General features: G+C 36.5%; 1 protein-coding gene across 1 annotated transcript in view; it reads left to right on the top strand.

Annotated features, from left to right (window-relative positions):
• Positions 1–20108, top strand: part of GALNTL6 (polypeptide N-acetylgalactosaminyltransferase like 6) — a 418612-nt gene that overhangs the window by 167386 nt on the left and 231118 nt on the right. Inside the window, exon 3 of the mRNA XM_058803958.1 lies at positions 9119–9257. Coding sequence (XP_058659941.1) covers positions 9119–9257 — 139 coding nt within the window. The remainder of the gene's footprint in view (positions 1–9118; positions 9258–20108) is intronic.

The raw sequence follows: 20108 nt of genomic DNA, 5'->3' as shown, positions 1-20108 counted from the left end.
TTTTTTGCAGCTGTTCATGGTTTGTTTTGTTTCAGGATTTTTTTGTAGAGGCCCTACAGGTTAAATCCAAATTTACTGGGAGTTGTGACATCTCATGTATTCTTTGGAGGACATACATCCTCCTGCTTCATGTACAAGAGTGACTGCATTGTTACTCACACTCATTTTTTACAGGTTATTCCATCTTCATGTGGCAGCCACAAAGCCAGTTTCTGGGGCCAGTTTAGTTTGAATTAATGAAAAAAAGAAGAAGAATTACATATTAAGAAATTTGTTCCATGGAACATCCTATTTTTTTTCCTGTGATAGTATATGGTAAACATCACATGGTAATATGTCTTATAATGAAGAAAAATAGAGGAGCAAGGATAACTCTTATGTTAATTACAGCTGTTATGACCCTATAATTTTGTATTTTGGAGTTTTCTGAACCACTATCTGTGCAACTGTAATTTTGCATTAATTTTGTGGATCTGTTTGCTTCCTGTATCTAATCCTGTTATGAACATTTTTGTTTGAGCTTTTTCGGAGTATCAGCTTGACCATACACATTAATTAGTAAGACTTCTGGTATTAGAGACTATTAGAAGGCCATTCTTGACACATTTTATACTAAAATGAATTAATTCATTTAAGTATAGAAACAAACACCTTACCATTATTAGTAGATTTTTTTTCAGGTCATGTTCCATAGTAGATTCATTTTATCCTAGCAGGTCCTTCAGTTACTAACTGAAACTGTGAAGCCTTTTTTTATGGTTGAATTCTGTTTCTCACATGCTTGCTCATTCAGTGTTTGGCTCTGATTAATGGTCTACAGCCAGTCTAATGTTAAATGAAAAAAACATTCTGGTGGCTGTGGCATTTGGTGATAAGTAGTTAGACTAAATAGAAGATGTACTGTGCATCCCTTGGCTACAGAGTTATGATTAGATTCAGCTCAGCCTGCAGAATACTACTGAGGATATTGCTTCTCTGCTGCAGTGATAGAGCAACTCATATCAAAACAGCCTGTGTTGCTGCTTATCTTGCATTGTACTCTGTGGCATTCTAAGCACACTGGACAAACCAAATAATGCAGTCTGTTTTTTTCTTTTATTTTTACTAGATTTATTAAAGTGGAAATGAGGGGTTAGAATGAGTCTTTCCACTCAGCAAGCCATTGTAGTACTTGCAGCAAGTTTTAAAAGCCATAAATTTTAAGAAAAATTATATTGCTTTTTTTTGTGAAATTTTTATTCAAGCCTTTGGACAGTTGACTTTTCAGGGTTCTTATGCAGTCATTCTTCTGCTAAAACAAAAGAATTCCACTGGTTTAGCTCATGATATATTTTAAAGCAATCACTTCCCTCAGACACATACACACTGTAATTTTATTCTGCAGTGACGATGTTGGAAATTTAGAGGCAGCATTTTTAATGTTTCAAATGAATGAAAAAGGGGAGGGATACTTTAATATTCCATAAAGCACAGGCTGTAAGATTTAGAAATTAATTAGTGATTAATTGAAAATTACTAATTGAAAAAATGCACATATTTAAGATAAACTACAGTTTCTTGTTTCTGAATAAATAATTTCATATTGGTTATTTGAAAGATACAGAGTTGGATTTTTCTAATGGTTACCCGTATAATTCACTTTTTGTGCTGGGATACCACTGCCAGCAGTAAAGGCCAGGTTGTATTTTAAAGTGACATCTAGTAAAATGCCTAGATACCTGGAAGAATTAATCTCAAGAGCACTGAGATTAATTTTATTAATTAATTATTATTTAAGATTTTTATTCTTGCAAATTAATTAACTCAGCAAACAGTATTTTATTACTGATAAACAGGTAACATGTAAGAGCTAATTCCTAAAGTTATAACAATAATAATTTTTCAATCCTCTTTGTCAAGGCAACAGCTGGGCCAGCTGATGTTTCCCCATTCCTGAGCCAAAGCCTGCCTTACTCGTGGGAACTGTGGAGTCCTGTGAGGCAACAAGCCCCAGCTGAAGTTTCCAGAGCTTTGTGCTGTGACCTGGGGGTTTTGACACTCTGCCAGATGTTGCTGTTGCTTGCTCCACTTGGTGCACTCGTTCATTCTTCTGCTCACTGCCACTACTGCTCCTCATTTTTGTGCTGCTCAGCCCGACCCTCTGTCATTTCCTATCATTTTCTGTTGTTTCCACTTTAAAAAGATGCACATGAAATGCTAGCATGTCCTTGATGTGTACTGAATATTGGTAATCGGCTTCTGTGGCTTCATGAAGTCCTAACAAAAAAATGTTGTCGCATTTCTTCCTTGCAGTTGGACCCACATCATACCATGAAGAGTTGGCCTAGGCCTGTTAAGTCTGTGGAAATCTGGAAATTATATTTAATACAGTTACAAAGCTGTAATTTCCTCTTTTTTTTCCACTTGGACGTTCTTTTTTATAAAAATGCTTCTCAAACATGTGTAAAATAAGTTCATCTGAGAGGTTCCTATTTGTGCTTCTCATTCCCTCCCCTGGAAATGCTTTTCCTGTACCTGCTTCCTACCCACTCTGGGTTCAGGAATGGCAGAACACCTCACTACTATAAGTAGGGATTTCATTTTGTGTTTGTAACACAAAATGAATCCTTTAAAAAAAAGGTTCCTTTAATTTTTATCTCATGTGAATGATAAGCAAACAATACTACAAAGATCCAACTACACTACAATTTGAATGTACTCTTCTAAATTTTTTTAGGGATCGTGGTTTTTTCTGTTGGTTTTATGTTTGGTTGATTGAAGGTTTTCTTGGACTTTTGTTCTTGTGGTTTGATTGTTCAGCATTTAGTTCTGGATGTGAGAAGGCAGTCAGATGGCAAAATTTAAAGTTATATGGTTTTTCTCCCTTCTTCTGCCAACCTATTTGTGCTATTTGTATAAAACTGTTGCTGAAGAGAGAAGGAATTTAGTTCATGTTTCTCCTGCTGACATCATATTACTGTAGCAGCAATCCAGAGAGCACAAAGCCTCATACTTGCTCCCGATAACATCTCTATACCACTCAGCAAGGACAGCATGATCCTTGGAAAAGAAAATCTCTATGTACTACTGTCATATGAACATAGATTAAATACTAGGGACTTGAATGCTTTCTCACAGAAAACTGAGTGAATTTTTGACTGTTTTCTGTAGTAGTGTGATATTGAACCTGTAATAAATGAATTCTATTGTATATTTATAAAGAAATCATTTATTCTTGCTTGAAAATTTATTGTTCAGGATTTCCTTGACAGGGTTTTTGCGTAAGATTTGATAACTTCTGTAATGCTAAGAAAAAGCTTTTTATATTGCCTCAGACCTTGACAGTTATGTAATAAATAATTAGAAGTGTTGTAAATCTTACTGTAGTGCATTTTTAAGCTGCTACAAGGTAGTGATAAAGTATTTTTTAAAAGATACTTTTGATCCTATTTCCATTGATGTAAAATCAATTTAATTCCTTTCCCTAGAATATGAATTTGGGTAATGAAATTGTACAACTGAGTGAGATACTCTGAGAAGTTTAGGAAAAGTAGAATAAACTTGAAATAAATATACTCCAGTTTCTGATGCAATTTTTATTGACTCTGAGGGAACCTTTAGTAAGTTCTCCTCCTATTTCTCATAGCATTCATAGAAATTTAAGGTTGGAATCCATCTTAATAGATGACCAGAGCTGTATCAATCATCTTTCTGAGACATGTTATCATTTCTTGCATGCCTATACATGTTCCCTGGATTGCCTATTCCATTGTTTTACTATTCATACAGTTAAAAAAAATGTTCTTTACTTTCAATCTGAAAAGCCATTTTATGTACATGTAAATATACACCTACACATTTTTTGCAAGCTGGGTAGTTCCAGTTGATATGAAGGAAATTCATGTGAGAAATGCAGTTTTAATTTTCTGTCTCAGTAACAAATTGTCGAAGATCATTCATGCATTTATTAAGTTAAAATTTTCATCCATTTTATTGGAAATTAACATAAATGCGAAAAACCACAAAAGCATTTGCTCAAAACAAGCAACTCCTTTTCTAATATGAAAGGAGAAGGTCATTTCTGCACCCTGCCCTCCTGTCTGTGAGGAAAAGGAAAAATAAGGAATACAATTATTTTTCATGGTACTCAAATGGAAATTCACTTCCAAAAAAGCAGAATGTGCTCACAGTTTGAGTTGCTAATCTGTTTTACTTCTCTAAAGAATGAGAAGTCAATCTCTGCAGTGAAAGATGGGAGACTTATAGACAGCTGTGCACTACAAAAATTTCAGAAATTATGTAAAATACCACAGATTTCTTTAAACAGGGTTTTTGCCCTCTGACTTGGTCCGTTGCCATATCAAAGATCAAAAAGGGTTTTTTTCATGAATATTTATGTGTCAAAATGATGAAAGATCTGACTTAAGTGTTTTTATTCTGTTGCTGATCTTTATTTCCAATTTTACTTTCACACTCTTTCTTTGAGACTGAGGTGTGACTGCATTCATTTGGAATTCGTGTTTCTCCGTCTACCTTTGCTAAGAAACGCAGTCACTCTCTCCTCAGGGGACTTCATTTCTGTATCACAAGATTGCTCTAGGACAAGATTAAACATCTGTTCTCACTGTGAGAACTTCCATGAGAGAGGATGAGCTCGGAGTCTATGTGTGATGAGCACAGCCAAACTGTGATAGATTCTCAGTGGAATATTTGGAGATAATTCCTAATATATATTTGAAAGAATGGCAGAATTAACTTATCCAAAACAATAAAATGCACTACAAGTAAGAAGACTTAATTATTTATAGGTTTTACATAATAAAATCAAATCTTTATGTATACTAAAGCATTTAGCACATGGAGAATTCTTATTCCCTACTACTGTTTTAGGGTCAAAGGATGCTTGAATGCTTGAATTAAAGGCTGTGCTTAAATACTGATGTGAATTATAGTCTTGACTTGGTATGGCTGGGTAGTCATGCCTGAGTAAACTAATAGCAGTGAGTATAAACAGTAAATAATTCAGATTTGTACACAGTTCTTCCCCACAGACAGTGAATCTTTATCCACTTGGTTTCCTGTGTTAAGATGTCAAGCAGTTGCTTAACTTATTAAACTTATATGGCAAAGCCATTTTCTTACCATGCCTGCTGAATTATAAATGAAGTTCATCTGAATTGTAAAAACAAAACCCCAAAAGAAAACCCAGAAGTCCCTGAAATGAGAACCTGTTGTCACTTGATTTGTTGTTTATAGTTTTAAGCAAGGTCCCCTATCTATTGCATATGGAATATGCAGCACTCCTGTTGCATTTTCAAACTGATTTACTGTTGATCTATTTTGCCAACAACATCTCTGTTCCCTTTATAATTATAGTGCCTGACAACTAATGTGGCTGATCCAGACCCATTATTCTGCAATTAGATTTTTGTACTGAGTATACAGAATGCTTTTTTTTTTCTTGCTTCACCTTAATCATCTTCCCTTTGAACCATCTGTTGAACAAGAGGGCTAATTCTCCTCCTGCTGTATCTGCATGATATATGAGCAGGAGGTGCCTAACTGAGGTGTCCTTGAACTATCAGTTATCACAAGTTGTCAAGCATAGAACTGAGCATTTTTAGGGCTGGGTATACAGTGTATGGTTTCCTAAGAGACTGTAACATCCCTGAGTAGGGCTAAAAAACCCTTGTAGAGTCTCTAATACCTGGCCAAGCCAGTACTTTATCTCGATGCCTTCAATATCTTACTTTATCCTTTTTTTTTATGTGAGTACCTATGGAGAGTCATTTTAAGATGGTGTATTAGAACCCTTAAAATAACACAGTACTAAGCAATGTAGAGATGTTAACTCCAAAAACATCACAGTGCCTTAAGAGGAAAAGCTAGCATATTTTCATGCTTGCTTACATTGATTACTGAAATTAAAAATCAGACTAATAATTCTGTAATCACAAAAGTAAGATAGCACTGTATGAATTAAACATTGCTGTGAGCTTCCCATGCAGTGGAGCATTTGATGGGATTTTTGGGCCCGGTTTGAATCTGTATGTCATTCTTGTGCTATTGCGTTTCTCCCTTCCTTGACAAATCAAAATCCTCAACTAAAACTTCTGATTGTCCTTAGCTTATGAGGTTATTTTTGCTTTGCAATTGTAATCCAGCCTCGGAGATTTAGTATCAAGTGTTAGTGCTGGGTTGGTTGTACCTGTCGCATTTAGATGAGTCTCCTTTTGGATATAAAGGGGCAAAAAATCCATCATTTTTTACTCAGTTCCTCCAGTACTTTATAGCCTTGTTGCACTTTCTGTATTGCTGTTTTGCCTTCAGACGGAAGAGACAGGATAAGAGGGCTTACATCTGTCTATCAATAGATTTAAAGCAGTCTTCTGTAGCCAGTAATTATACTTAAAATTATACTTAATCAGGGTCCTTTTCACCAGAATTTTACTTTTCTTGTATTGTGAGAGTTCCCCTTTTTATCCTGGCATATAGGTCCACCTCCAAACCACTGTGCAGTGATGGAAATTACTGTCAGACATCTAGGAAGGTGAATCAGTGACAGGAGAGTTTTCTGTGCTTATGATGTTTTTTTAATGCTGGGTAGCTCTTGCATGGCATTTTTCTCTACAAAGGGAATGGTCACCAAAAGTTGTAATGATTTTTTTAATGCTTATCTTCTCAGCTCTCTATTTCTCTCCTTCCAAGGTTCTTCATAAGGAATGGTCTCTTTTTACCAAAGCTGTTTCAGAGAAATTAGCAAACTGCTTCCAGCTGGATCTGATAGATGGCTCTCCTAGCTAATGATCCCTAGTTAATCAGGAGGAACTGCAGCGTGAGAGAGCAGGCAAATAAAAAAGCTGGGAGAAATAGTTATGACATTTTAAAAAATGCATAAGTCTCTGTTTGTGCCATACATGGGTATTTTGCTAAAGGAATTTTGTTGGGACAGAGTAATGCTTTGCACCTTCTAGTGCACTTCATGGCTGAACTCTACTGCATAAGTGCAAAAGCAATTTGGGCAAATACACAGCATGGTAGGGGAATGTTCTGCCCATTCCTGAGTTGATCTAGATAACAACCATGCTATCTATACTTTTGGCTTATACACAGTGATATTGCTTTTTATTTGATGGGGAAGAATGGAAAACTGTTTTAAGAATGCTTGTCTTCAGTTTCACTGGCAAGGGACATTATGAAGAAAACTTTTAGGACAAATACTCATCTGCTGAGGAGCCAAATGCACTCGTTTAAGAAAAGCAAAGCAAGAATCCACCTCTCTTCACACAGGGTGAATAGCTGGAATATACAGAAAATTTTATAGTAAAAAATTATTTGCAATAGCATGTTTTAATCATACAGGTAATTTATTTCAGAATGTTCACAATATTAATAACCACCTGGATAGAACTCTTATTAATAACCAGTTAAAATATTCACTTTTGGCTTATGTAGAATATATGCTGAAAGAGAGGGGCTAAAATTTTTATGTCTTTGGTTGAATGACATTAACTTAGTGTTACTTTATTATGAATCATATTTGATACAATTATGCCATTGAATTTGGAGTAGTACTTTGACTCATTAGTTGCTTTTATAGAATCATAGCTCCTCCCCATTATTAGTATGAAATCATAAAGAGTCACATAGAAGCTTAGTCTCAGATTTTGGGTTATATTAGTGTGTTGCATGCATTTGGGGATAAAAATGACAAAATACCTATTAGTAATGAAATAGCATAAAGAGAAAGGGTTTCCTGATAAGAATTAATTCTCCCCCCCCCCCTTTTAAGTAACAGTAATTGTTTTCATTAGGAATTTAAATGAAGTTGTAAATATATGCACAAATTTTAGAATAAAAAATTAAAATTTTAGCTGGAAAAAAATCTAAAATTGAGTCACTACAGCACCTTTAATTGCATATTCTGAGTTTTTAATGTCTTGTGCTAGTGCAGTGTGAAATAGGGGCACTAACAGAGCCTTATGGGCGTTAAGAATAGCACTGGATGTTTGCTCAGCCTCTGGCTGCTTTCCTCTTCATCCACTCCTGTAGCTGCTCCTGATTAGCTGAGGATCACATGCCCTGGATCACTTATTGAATCCAGCTGATTAATTTCTCTATAAGAGCCCAGGTAAAAGGAGTATTTTCTTAAGAGGGAGCCTGGTGGTAGACGGACAGAGAGGTTATAAACTGATCAATGAGATGTAAAGGAAAGCATATGTTCTTGAGAACCTGTGTAGGCTTGAAGGGTTTTGAAACTCTGAAGAGTACATCCTCTTCAAGAATGGGAAGAATAAAAGTAGTTGAGAAGATTTGAAGCATTTTATTTTCTGATTTTCTTTGAACTGCTTCCTTTTTTTTTGGTTCTCTGCTCTCTTGCTGCAAGAGGTAGAGGTATAGTAGCCTGAGGTAGGTACTAAGCAAGCCAAGTGACTGATGATGAGAACTAACTTCGGAATAAAAAGCTGGACTAAAAATTCTGTGCTTTACTAGGGAACAAGCAGATAGTTTCTTTGGGGAAGCACAGAGTGACCAGTTTCTGAAACCAGCTCCACAGTGCTGTGGTGTTAGAAACACTGAGTACATCTGTCTTGTCCCTAGGAGTGCAAGGGTGTTCAAGGAGCCTGGAGCAAAACATCTGGTTTCCTTATAGTTTCTTCTGGAAGGCTGGACACCCTAAACTTCAGAGCTGAAATTAGTTACATTCTGAAAACATGAATTGGTGTTAGGTGTGCTGTAATGTAAAATAACTCAGTAACCAAGTTCCTCATAGTAACCAAAGGGCATATCACTGCAATTGATCCATTTGTGCATAATTTTGCTATGGAAAAGAAAGGTCTTATCTTAATTTACTATAGAATTTTTTTCTATATAAAGTGGCTTTAACCTGATTGTGTGTCTGAGTAGAGGAAAGTTAGATGAATTGTGTGACATCAGAGGGGCTTTTGAATCTTGTTTGTACCTGCTTTCTGGTTTTGTATTGAAAGTAACAGGAGTATTGCTAAAGACATTGCAAGGGATTTCTTTGAGGTGTTCCAGGCACAGTGCACTAATTGAAGTTCAGTGTGACTTCTTTTTGTCTTCGTAGTACATTTTTTGCTGTCCACTTGAGGTAAATAATTGTTTTGTTTTGTTATAGGGAAAGGTGAACATGGGAAACCCTACCCTCTTACAGAGGAAGACCATGATGATTCTGCTTATAGGGAAAATGGCTTCAACATATTTGTTAGCAACAACATAGCACTGGAACGGTCCCTGCCAGACATCCGACATCCCAAGTATGTAAACTGTTTCCTAGACTATTTAATCTTTAAGATTTTATCTTTGTGTATCTCTAAATATATTTTCTAGAAAGGTAAAGCATAACCAGTCAACACAAACCAATAATTTCATTTTACAGGAACTGGAAAATTTACCACTGTTGTTAATCATGTGCTCTGTCTTTTAAAGTGACTTCTCATCTGATTAGTTACACATTAAGAATATAAAAGGCCTATTTTCATTACAGAATGATTTTTATTAAATTTCTGTGTAGTGAATTGGGATAAAAAGGATTCACATAATTTTTCATGTTCTCATTTGGCTAATAGCTGCAGATCTTTGGGTTTGGGAGCTGAGTGACAACTTTTATATCATTTTTGGTGGTGATTGTGGAGTCTTCTGTTTTGTTACATAAAAAGTTAAAACAATGCAATAGCTGCTGAGTGCTGATACATCAGCTGATTTATGCTGTGTAGAATTGTGTAAAAAAAAGAACATGCGTGATGAACAGACAGAATTTGGGGGCACGTGGTGGCATTATTCCCTAAAGCATTAATACAACACAGAGAAATGGGATTAAGGTTATTCTGGAAAATAACAATTGACATAAAATTGTCATACAGCAAACCTGAGATGCTTTTCATGTTGCTTAATGTTTGGCTCCTTTATACAAAGAGTAGAACTCCCTATCTGTGACAGGAAAAGGGACCCTATTGCCATTGTAGGCTCCAGGTTCTTGTCCTCTAGAGTCATTCTGAAACTGAACTCTGAAGAGGGAGCTGATTTGATTGTCTCCTTAGCTGGTATTTTCCCACTCTTTTAATTGGATGTTATGCAACTAGTGTACGGGGGAAAGGTGAGACAAAACTCGTTGTCTCCATGACTATGTTTGTATTTTCCTGCAGACACAATTCTCTCTCTTATACAAAGATCCATGTTAAGATATTGTCCCACTTCTTAACTTATTTTGATAGGAAAAGTTGTCAGAGAACAGAGCAGAACTTCACAGCTGGACAGAAGTTCTCAGTGCAGGAGGAAGAGAAACATCATGGCAGCTAGCACATTTTTATGCCAAATGTGCAACTGTCTTTTTCAAAGAATTAATACTATATAAATATTTGCATAGTAAGAGTTTAAAAAAAGAAATTCACAGCAGAGGAACTAACCTTTTTTTTAGAGATGTTTCTAATTAAATTTTGATTGTTAATTGCCTAATTTAATTGTTGCATTGTTTTGAGAAAAAAAAAAACTGTTTCTCTCTTAATTTGTAAACAATATATTAGGATTGTTTGCATAGGATTAAGTAAAAAGAAATATATTTTTATAACAAGCTGTATGTTTTATATACATTCTTTACTTTCTGCATTGACAAATTAGCTGAAATTATATAACGAGTGCTTCCAAGAAGTTTGAGTTCAAATGTACAGCTGTATAGCATTGAAGCTGTGGTGGGTTACATTGTTACTATAATTAATGTGTTCATCAAGCAACCTCCTCTGTTAGCAAAACTGCAGAGGATAATGATTAGACACAAAAGGAAGCTGTCAGGCTTGTCATCCCTTTGTGCTTTTGTAAATTGGACTTTTGGCAACTTCTTTCTCACCTGCTGCTGTCCTCACAGTCCGTGACATTTCCATGCGTGTCCCCAGAAGTGATGTGTTGTCAGAAGTGACGTGTTAGGAGCAAGTCAGTGCCACACCAGACTGCCCTCTTTTCCCCAGCACAAGTCTTTTTCTGACTTGCTCCTAAGCATCCCATTTGGGAAGCTTGAGGTGCCTGCATTGTTTCCATGTTCCAATTCAGCCAGGTTCCTGTGGCATTCAGTAAAATCTCCTGTGGTGGGTGCTTTAGTAGTGTCCTGACTGAACTGACTGGAGTCATGGCCTTCTAACCTTCCTCATGTTAAACACATAATGCAAGTAGCCCATTAGTTAATTGGCTGTATCGCTTACCATCTAGAGATAAAGAGAAAAAAAATGTTCTTATGCTATAATTGCCTACTAAGTAGTGTCTTAATTAAGGTGACAAAGCTGGGCTCAATACTTTTGATGGCCATACCTTGAAGCAAGTGTATTTCTTGAACTTCCAAGAGCCATGGAAGTCTGACAGTGCTTTCTGACCTACTGTTAGAAACAAGCACGTCTCTTGGCCGCTGTGTGTTAAGTATGGTCGCTCTCAAACTGCACTTCGTTGTTGGAAGTGTCTCCTTTCTTCAGAAGGGTGTATGAAAATGCAAAATAGTTCACATTTTGTCACATGACATTGTGCTGGGTTTGGCTGGGGTAGAGTTAATTTTCTTAATGAATTTGTGTGTCGTCTGTGCTAGAGGCTGGGGCTAAACTGTGGCGCTAATAGAGTTGCTTTCAGACAAACTGTTGGAAAACTATGTAATTTCTGTCTTTAGAAAAGGGTTCTCCTCAGTAACACAGCAGACAAATCAGGTGTGGTATTGCAGGCAGGTCTAGTTTGGCCATCTTTTGAACGTTTTAAAGGGTTTGGCTTTGTGGACCTTCTAACTGCTTTGAGGCCTTTAGCTGTCATCTTATGCAAATTTATGGGAGATGCTAGTATTGTAAACTTTGAGTTTGGACCCTCTGTCTCTATTTAGTGTATGCCATTTGCACAGGGAAAATGGTTATCTTCTGCCGAAGATGTATTTCCTGGAAATACTGTCTTTGATATATTTTATAGAACCAAATAGAATGGTTTTATTTCCCTTAGTAGAGAAAATCCACAAAATGAGCCTTCAAATGCAACAAAACTGAGTGGTAAATCCTGTAATTTGAATAAAAACTTACTTAAATTGAAACAGCAGCTGCAGTAGTTTCTACATTCTTCTGAAATAACTTCAAAAATATTATATTCCGAAGTCAAACCAAAGAAACTTGAAGAACCACTTAAAAGTGTTTGATTTTCTGGGAAGTATGCAAAGACAGCAGAAAAAACTTGTTCTTTTTAATCCAAATAAACTTTCTGAGTTTCTTGGGAATTTGGGCTAAGGATCTGCAAATAACACCTTCTGCAGGGGGATGGGTGGAACGAAACAAATGATTAGATGATTGAGCTCTCAGAAATTCAGGTTTTCAAATGTGTTTAATAATACTCTTTTGTTTTTCCTGTGATATTTGTAACGCTTCAGCAAGACACTATGATTGATTCTTCTTTCCTTTTTAAGGCAGTAAAATGCATGTACTGTAAAAAAAAAAAGTGTGGTGAAACATTTAACTTCTATTCTAAGGCTGACTTGACCTTTCCTGCATCTATAATATGTTTTTATTGCATCCTTCTAATATCTCCCATGCTTTTTTCTGTCTCTCATAGCTGTGCTCAAAGAATGTTTTTTCCATTTCCGAGTGGTGTTTGATGTCGTGTTTCTGTTCCACTCTTGTGTGAAAGCCTTGGCACAGTGGGTGCCAAGCTACATTAGCTAATTTTCTGTTCTCTGCCCACCATCACCCATGTCTTTAAGTTTAAACAAAGAAGCAATCACAGAAAACAACTTCTTCTTTTTTCCCCTCTAATTCTAAATAACAATCTGAAAGAGGCTTATCACCTTAGTTTATTTGGTTTCAGGACTGATTTAGTGAAAATAAGAGTTCTGGTCACCCAAAGTGAAAGCTAACATTGAGTTTTGGGTAGTATTGAGAGAAAGCAATGGAATTGATATTTAGGGGTTAGAAATTCTGTACCAATATAAGAAATATTTCAAAACCCAGAAGAAGTTTTCTTATTTTCATTCACTTCCGTTTTCAACTGCTTTGTGTAGTCTAGAATATAACAAACCTGCAAATGCTAGGGAAAAAGTTGGCAGTATTATTTTCTATTGTAGAAAGAGAAATGCTACCTATTCTAATAGTGAATGTACCAATTGAAATTAATTCTTATCTTCTCCACATTATCAAATATTCTGCTATTCATACCAGCTTTTCAAACAAATAAAACTGAATCTGACTCGCATTTGGAATAGCGTTCTAAATGTGATTTTAATGAGACTTGGGGGAAGGATTGCAATCATCTAGTCTGAACAGTGAATATAAATTTTGTGACCTATCCTGTTTCAAGCTCCTAAGTCTTTTTATACTAGACAATCATTTTTTTTAAGCTTTTCATTATTGACTCAAGAAATTAAAGTTAGTCCCTGATACCAATACATTTGCAAGCTTTATAGTTAAAATACTTTGTTTTGTGTGTTTGTATATTTTAATTTCAAAACAGGTCTCCTTCTATCTAAAATTTGTAGATTAATTGCTGATAACCATATCCTGGAGGGCATCAAGCACAGCATTGCAAGCCAGGCAAGGGGGGGGATTGTCCTGCTCTGTGCTGGTGCAGCCTCACTTGGAGTCCTGTGTACAGTACCACCATGTAAGAGGGATAAAAAAGCTACTGGAGAGCATCCAGAGCAGTATCATGAAGGCGAAGCTGTGTGAGATGTGGCTGAGGTCGCTTGGTTTGTTCAGCCTGGAGGAGACAGAGTGGAGACCTCATTGCAGTCTGCCTCAGGAGGGAAAGAAGCTGGGCAGGCATTGTTCTCTCTTCTCTGGTAACCAGTGGCAGGACTCTAAAGAATGGCATGAAGCTGTGTCAGGGGAGGTTTAGGTTGGATATTAGATTAAAGGTGTTTTTTACTCTGAGGGAGATCAGGCACTGGACCGGGCTCCCCAGGAAAGTGGTCACAGCACCAAGCCTGACAGACTTCAAGAAATGTTTGGAAAATGCTCTAAGACAAATGGTGTGATTCTTGGAGTGATTCCTGTGCAGGGCCTTGCTGATCCTTGTGAATCCCTTCCAGCTCAAGCTATTCTATGATTTTATGTCTTGGTAGTCTTAGATCAGATGTGCAAATACTCCCCAGTTTGCCTGAGTCATCTATCACAAGGAATCTCATTCTTTTCAGGTTTCCCTTAGATAGATTCATTTGGTAATGAAATTTTTAGCATTCTTCTTGTACATTAAAAATGTCCAACCTGATTATTATAATGTCTAGTTTTTAGCCTGTATGGGCTGGAGTCAGTGTTTCCAATACTTTTCTGCTGGTCTTGCTGGTGATGTGTGAAGTTCTGGCCCTTCACTGTCACTCCCAGCAATATTCCTTTTTAGAAGTCTGAACTATGCTCATTTTTCTTAGGCATTAAATTTTTCACAACCTTCAGAAGAAATGCATTTTCCTAATCAAAGAAATGAGAGTGTTTAGCTAAGGGCTGGTTACATCTTCTGTGTCCTGAACAGTAATGAGGTTTTATTTCTTTCTAATAACAAAACCGAATTTCATTCCATGGATTCTGCATAACTGAAACTCCTTTTCAGTAGCAGAAGCTGAGAGAGTGCCTGAATGGTTCTCTCTCAAAACATTTGAATGCAGTGTGGTTGCTCTCCCTTGTATTTTTAAAAGAGGCTAAAATGAGTATGTAATGGGATTTCTCCAGGCAGTATGTTTTTTGATTGGCTCCATTTTTGTGTTTCTTTAGAGTAGTTGCAGAGTTAACAGAGTTGGAGTTGTTCTTAATCTCTATGTTTTAGTACACTTTGCAAAGAGTTCTAGTTTTACTAAACTCATGGGAAATGGATATAGTTAGGTACATAGGCAGGCAGTAGTAAATATCTGAATCTCCTAAAAAACTAATTATTGTGTTGTATTCAGTTACTTTCTTTTTATAAATACAGTGCATTTGTCACAATCTAGCCTCTGCATATTGTCCCTAAAACATAAATTTGTCTTTAATCCAATGCTGCAAGATAAATTCCAGTTAATTCCCTCTGCAGTCTATCATCTTAAAGACAGGCTTGGGTTGTCCTGCCTTGCTAAAAAAAAAAAAAAAAAGAATAAGATTAACTATTTAAGTATGCTGAACTTAAAAATATTTAACAAATCTTATTGGAGTAATTGGTTATTTCTGTTGATCTGTTGAATTTTTGATGATATGGTGAAGAAGATACAAAGATAGTAGAAGGCTTTTTCTAGTTCTCATTCATTTTGGGGAATCAGAAATGTCTTCAGGCACACATACACATTGCATTGCTTCATATTGCTGATAACTCGTATTAGCCTAATTTATCTGGCCACAGAGAAACCTGCTTAAACTCAAGGTGTGTTTTCAGTGGGTAGTGGAAAAGCTAGAGATTGTTACTGTGTTTTTCAAACTGTTTTGTGTATTTGCTGAATAATGTGAAAAGTCATGTGGTCCAAAACATGATAGGCAGTGTCCCCATTTCCAAACCCGACCAGATTGTTCTCTGCAATTGCTGCAGGGCATCCCATTTGAAGTGCAGCTCCTCAAAACAGGATCAGGAATATTTTATACCCAAGAAAACCTGTGGCTTTCTGTCTCTGTCATGCCTGCTGTCACTTTCTCTGCAGGATATGTATTGATAGGAACAAATAACATGGAATAATTCCCAAGTGTTTTCTGGGTGCCAGTGTGTCTTTTTTTTTTTGAGGGCAGCAGCAGCAAAAATATGGCTGAAGATTGATGATTCCTCAACTCTCCTTTTATTGAGAAACGGGCTGCAGTGTTAAATAGGCCAGTGGGAAGAGTCCAAGCCTGATGGGACTGTTTCTGTTTACTGAAAATTATTTGATAAAAGAAATAATCTGTTTATTCACATGGAGAGAAGTAGTTCTCATGTATTTAGATGCCTTCATGTTCCTTAGTCTCCAGTAAATCCTACCACACTGCTGAGAAGATAGCAAGCTGCAGTAAACATAACTGTGAAATCTGAACTTAATGGGGACAGGAATTCTGAAGAATATTTACCCTCCAGCCAGTTCTGTACATCTGGGATAGCCAAGTCTATTAGCATTTGGCAGTGGTTAAAGCTTGAACTTCTAACTGTCAAATAATACAACAGTAAAATTGGAAAGTACATCCAACTTTGCTAAGATTTGTGTGGAATGGGGAATATTCTGGGGTTTTGTATCTTTGAAGTTCATAGGTGATTGAAGAACATGATGATATATGTTGTTAATATAGTAGTTTTATGAAGAGCCTCAGTACACCTTACCTCAGTAAGGTTGTACACTCTTGGCAGTACATTCTCAAAGGCAACACAATTAGCTGTTGCACCTCATGTAATAAAGGACAGCAGATGTGCAGCAATGCGGGAATGGAAAAACAACTTGTATTTTGCCTGATTTGATTGTGAGTAAGCTTCTTGAGCTCCAATTTTCTGAAGGCCGTGCTGGCCACAGGATGTGGTAGTAGACATGAGAATTTACTGACCTTGTTGGCACATGTGGTCCATGAGGCCCAACAGCTTTTTGGCAGCATTTGTTCCCTTGCTTACCAGTTGTGATTTCAGCATTACAAACACTGGTCAGATCTAGGCCTATCTTGCCCATTATCTCTTTTATTGTGTACAGGTGTGTTGAGAGGTGTAAGGCTGACCACATATTGTAGTGAAAAGGAGAGGTGAAGTGGTATGGTAGATCACAGAAAGACTGTCTTTGAAAATATTTTATGCTTAAGCGAAGTGGACATAGTAAGTCCATGGGCCTGAGGGGGCGTACCCCTGAATGCTGTGGGAACTGAGCTCTGTTTGAGGCTCGTCTCAATGCTCTTGAATGATATCACAGCAACTGAGAGAAGTACCTGAGGACTGATGCAAAAGTGGCTGAGGAGGGAGGAGTAGCTGAGCTTTTAGAGGGTTCCTAGAAGCCTATGGGGTGCCTTTGGAGTATAAGGGCAAGTGGTAATAAGATAACTAGGAACGGAAATTTAAAGGGTAATAGAATGTCACAGGTTGGTTTTTTCCTGAAGTAGTTTGCTTTAAAATGCACTTTCAAGTGACAAAAACCGGAATTCTAATCCTGTTTCTTCTTCAGCCATGAAAATGACCTTAGACTCGAAATAGAGGTTTGTTATTGATGATCTTTTTATTGATGGTCTTTTTATTGAGGTTGGCCTTACTTGTGAGAGACAATCAGATAAGTATGCTAGGGTTGAATTAATGAATTTTAACTAGATTTTTTTTAAAGAGAAGATCAGAGGAATAACACAGTGTTTTGAGGGTGTTTTGTTTGTGTTTGCTTGTGTATATAGTAAATAAATTGGTCTGATGTTATTTTTGAATTCACAAGTAAAAAAGTGCAAGGTTAAGCTAAAATATAATTGGAGTATTAGGATGCCTTCTTATGTGCACTTGCTAATGAGGAATTTTGCAATAGTATGAAATGACTACATGTATTATTTCCCAAGCCTCCTAGATTTCATACATATAGTGCGTAGATAAATTTCTTAAAATATATTCATGATTTTTGAAATTTATAACATCTTTCCATAAGTGATGAAGATTTTATAAGTCACTATATCATCAAACAAAACTCTGTAAACATAAACGTGCTTTATGTCAATAGAGTTTATCTGACTCTTGGGCTCTTCCCTTGGTTAGAGGAACTTTTTGGTTTGAAGGACAAAGCAAGGCAAATTCAGACTTTGATTTCTTCAGAGACAGAGAGTGCTACTGAAGAAACTGTACATGACAGGCCAAAATGAGGCAATTTGACATAGAGTAACAAGCCCCTAATTCAGCTCCATCAGTTCTGATGAATTCCATGCTGAGGGAAGTCTACATAGAGCACAGGCCTTTGCCTCCTCAGTTCCCAAGACACGTTGATAGTGCATTTAATAGCAATTTCACAAACAATTTCTACTGTGCAATTTATTTTTCTTCTTTTTCATGAAAATCCTACTTACGTTTTGGAGGAGGTTTATTTGTTCTAGTAAAGTGTTGTGACATTTATTGAGGCCCATACGCAGTAATGCCTGCTTTCTTCCCAGCTGTGAGTCACTGTGAAAATAAAGATTACTTTCCCTGCCATCAGCTCACACCCAAGCTAATTTTACAGCCTTGTCAAATAGCAGGAGAAATTACTAGTTATCACTACTTAATCAGGCTCAGCTGACAAGACTAGATTGGAACAGAAACATGGTGTGACTGAAGCTTGTTGCTGTAAATTTAATACTTTGACAGGCTAGGACAATTACTATGTAAATTTCACTGGGAAATGTTTTGTTCTGGTAGCTTAGAGAGGTCTTGTCACTACCTGGGGGCTCAGTGGGTGCTGTAGTTTCTTTTAATAAAGGCAAAGAAAAGGTCAGATCTGAAAAAGCAGCTTAGTTAAGAGAGCGAGAGCTGACAAAGCCAGTGGGGGAAAAAAAGGTTGAAAATCTTTGTTTTGCTTTAACTTTCTCTGGCACTTCCTATAAGAGAAGAAAATTAGAGATGGGCTACTTTTATGATCCAGAAATTGCAGTAGTAGGCTGCTGCTTTGTTTCCTAAATCCAGCAAAGGGATGTCTGTGAGACACTTAACTTCTCCTGTTATTATCTCTCAGGACAGTTTTCAAGGCTGTGGATGTGTTTGGAAGGGACAGAGCCTGGTAACTGACCAGAGCATTGCCAGTGGTGTCCCTTAGGTGCATAAAACATTGTTGATATGTCTACAGGGTCAAGCAAATTGCTGCTTTTATCAATCAGCTTTTGCTGTCAAGTGGCTGGAACGGTGCCAGCACAGCTCTCCTTTCTCATCATTTTAGAAGCCTATATTCTTTCATTTTGTCTTCTGCAGAGGCAGTATATTCTGCATCTTTCTGTTAACTGTGAAGCTGTAAAGGGGGATGATTTGGAAGTTCTGCATCTTTTCTTAAACTCATGTGATGAGGACATTTTTTCCCCCCAAATATAAAGTTATAAGGGAAGCAAGCAGAACTCTTATTCCTTGAAGCAAAAACAACCTGTTATTTATGCCCAGTAGAGTAGGCTAACATACAAAATGAAATCATAATAGTCTTAGAATTTTTAGTACTGAATAAGAAATAAGTGTGATTTTAACTCCTTTTCACTGCTCTTTTTATGAATAGTCATCCTTTCAGGTTGTATTTTAAAGGTGCCTCCTGCAGATAGCTTCATGGTGTTTCTGGAACAGTTTTTTTTCTTCCTCAGGCAGGTTAATATTTCAGAAATAGAGTAATCTCTTGCTATTTTCTTTCTAACCTTCTGAAAGTCTCCATGCAACTTTGAAGCCAACTCTGAAATTATTTTGTGCAGAAACTTGGTTTTGATTCTTGTTTAAACCCTACAGAAGAATTTTGTATCTCAAAGGAAAAAAGTTGATATTGTATGTTTTAAAGCAAGTTAAAGAGTCTATCTGTGTGTTGTTTCTATGCATAAGCCTTGAATTCCAAGTACCCAGCTCCAAAACTGTAGGAGCAGCATCCAAATCTGGTGAAAAGTTCTAATTTTTCAACTATGCATATTTAATTTTTAACTGTAGAAATTATTTTCAAATAAATTCAACTTTTTTTTTGTAAAGTAATTTGATTTCCAAAACAGTAATGAGTTACAAAATTGAATCACTTATGATTAGTGCTTAATTGTGTTTCTAATAGAAGGGAGAGAGGAAGGAGATTCTTGGGACAGAGATTGATTTTCAAAGCAGTAAGTACAACTTCACAATGTGGAAACAGCTCGTGCACTGGTAGACCAGGCCTCTGTTTGTAAAAATCTCATCCAGAAGTCTCTGAGGGACTAATTTAATGATGTAGGGATATTCTTTGATAGGAAATACCAGATATTAAGTTCTGAAATGTTGTGAAAATACTAAACTGATTGAGGAGAGCAATATTTGAAAGCATAATTCAAAGTTCATAACTTTTGATTCATTACAGTCCTGAAAAGGACATTGTATTTAACTAATCAGCCTATTCATCATTTGATGCTAGTTTTTGGTTGTTTGGGTCCTTTTTTTTTTACACGAGTGTTGGCATTTATAAAATACTATTTGGCAAAGTCCACATTGCTAGTGTTATTTAATAATTCTGTGTATTTGTGCAGTGGCAATGCATAATGCTCCTTTCACGTCCTCTTCTA

The sequence above is a fragment of the Ammospiza caudacuta genome, chromosome 4 (genome assembly GCF_027887145.1).
Source record: "Ammospiza caudacuta isolate bAmmCau1 chromosome 4, bAmmCau1.pri, whole genome shotgun sequence".
In the NCBI taxonomy this organism is placed as follows: Eukaryota; Metazoa; Chordata; class Aves; order Passeriformes; family Passerellidae; genus Ammospiza; species Ammospiza caudacuta.
This window is presented reverse-complemented; position numbering and strand designations above follow the sequence as displayed.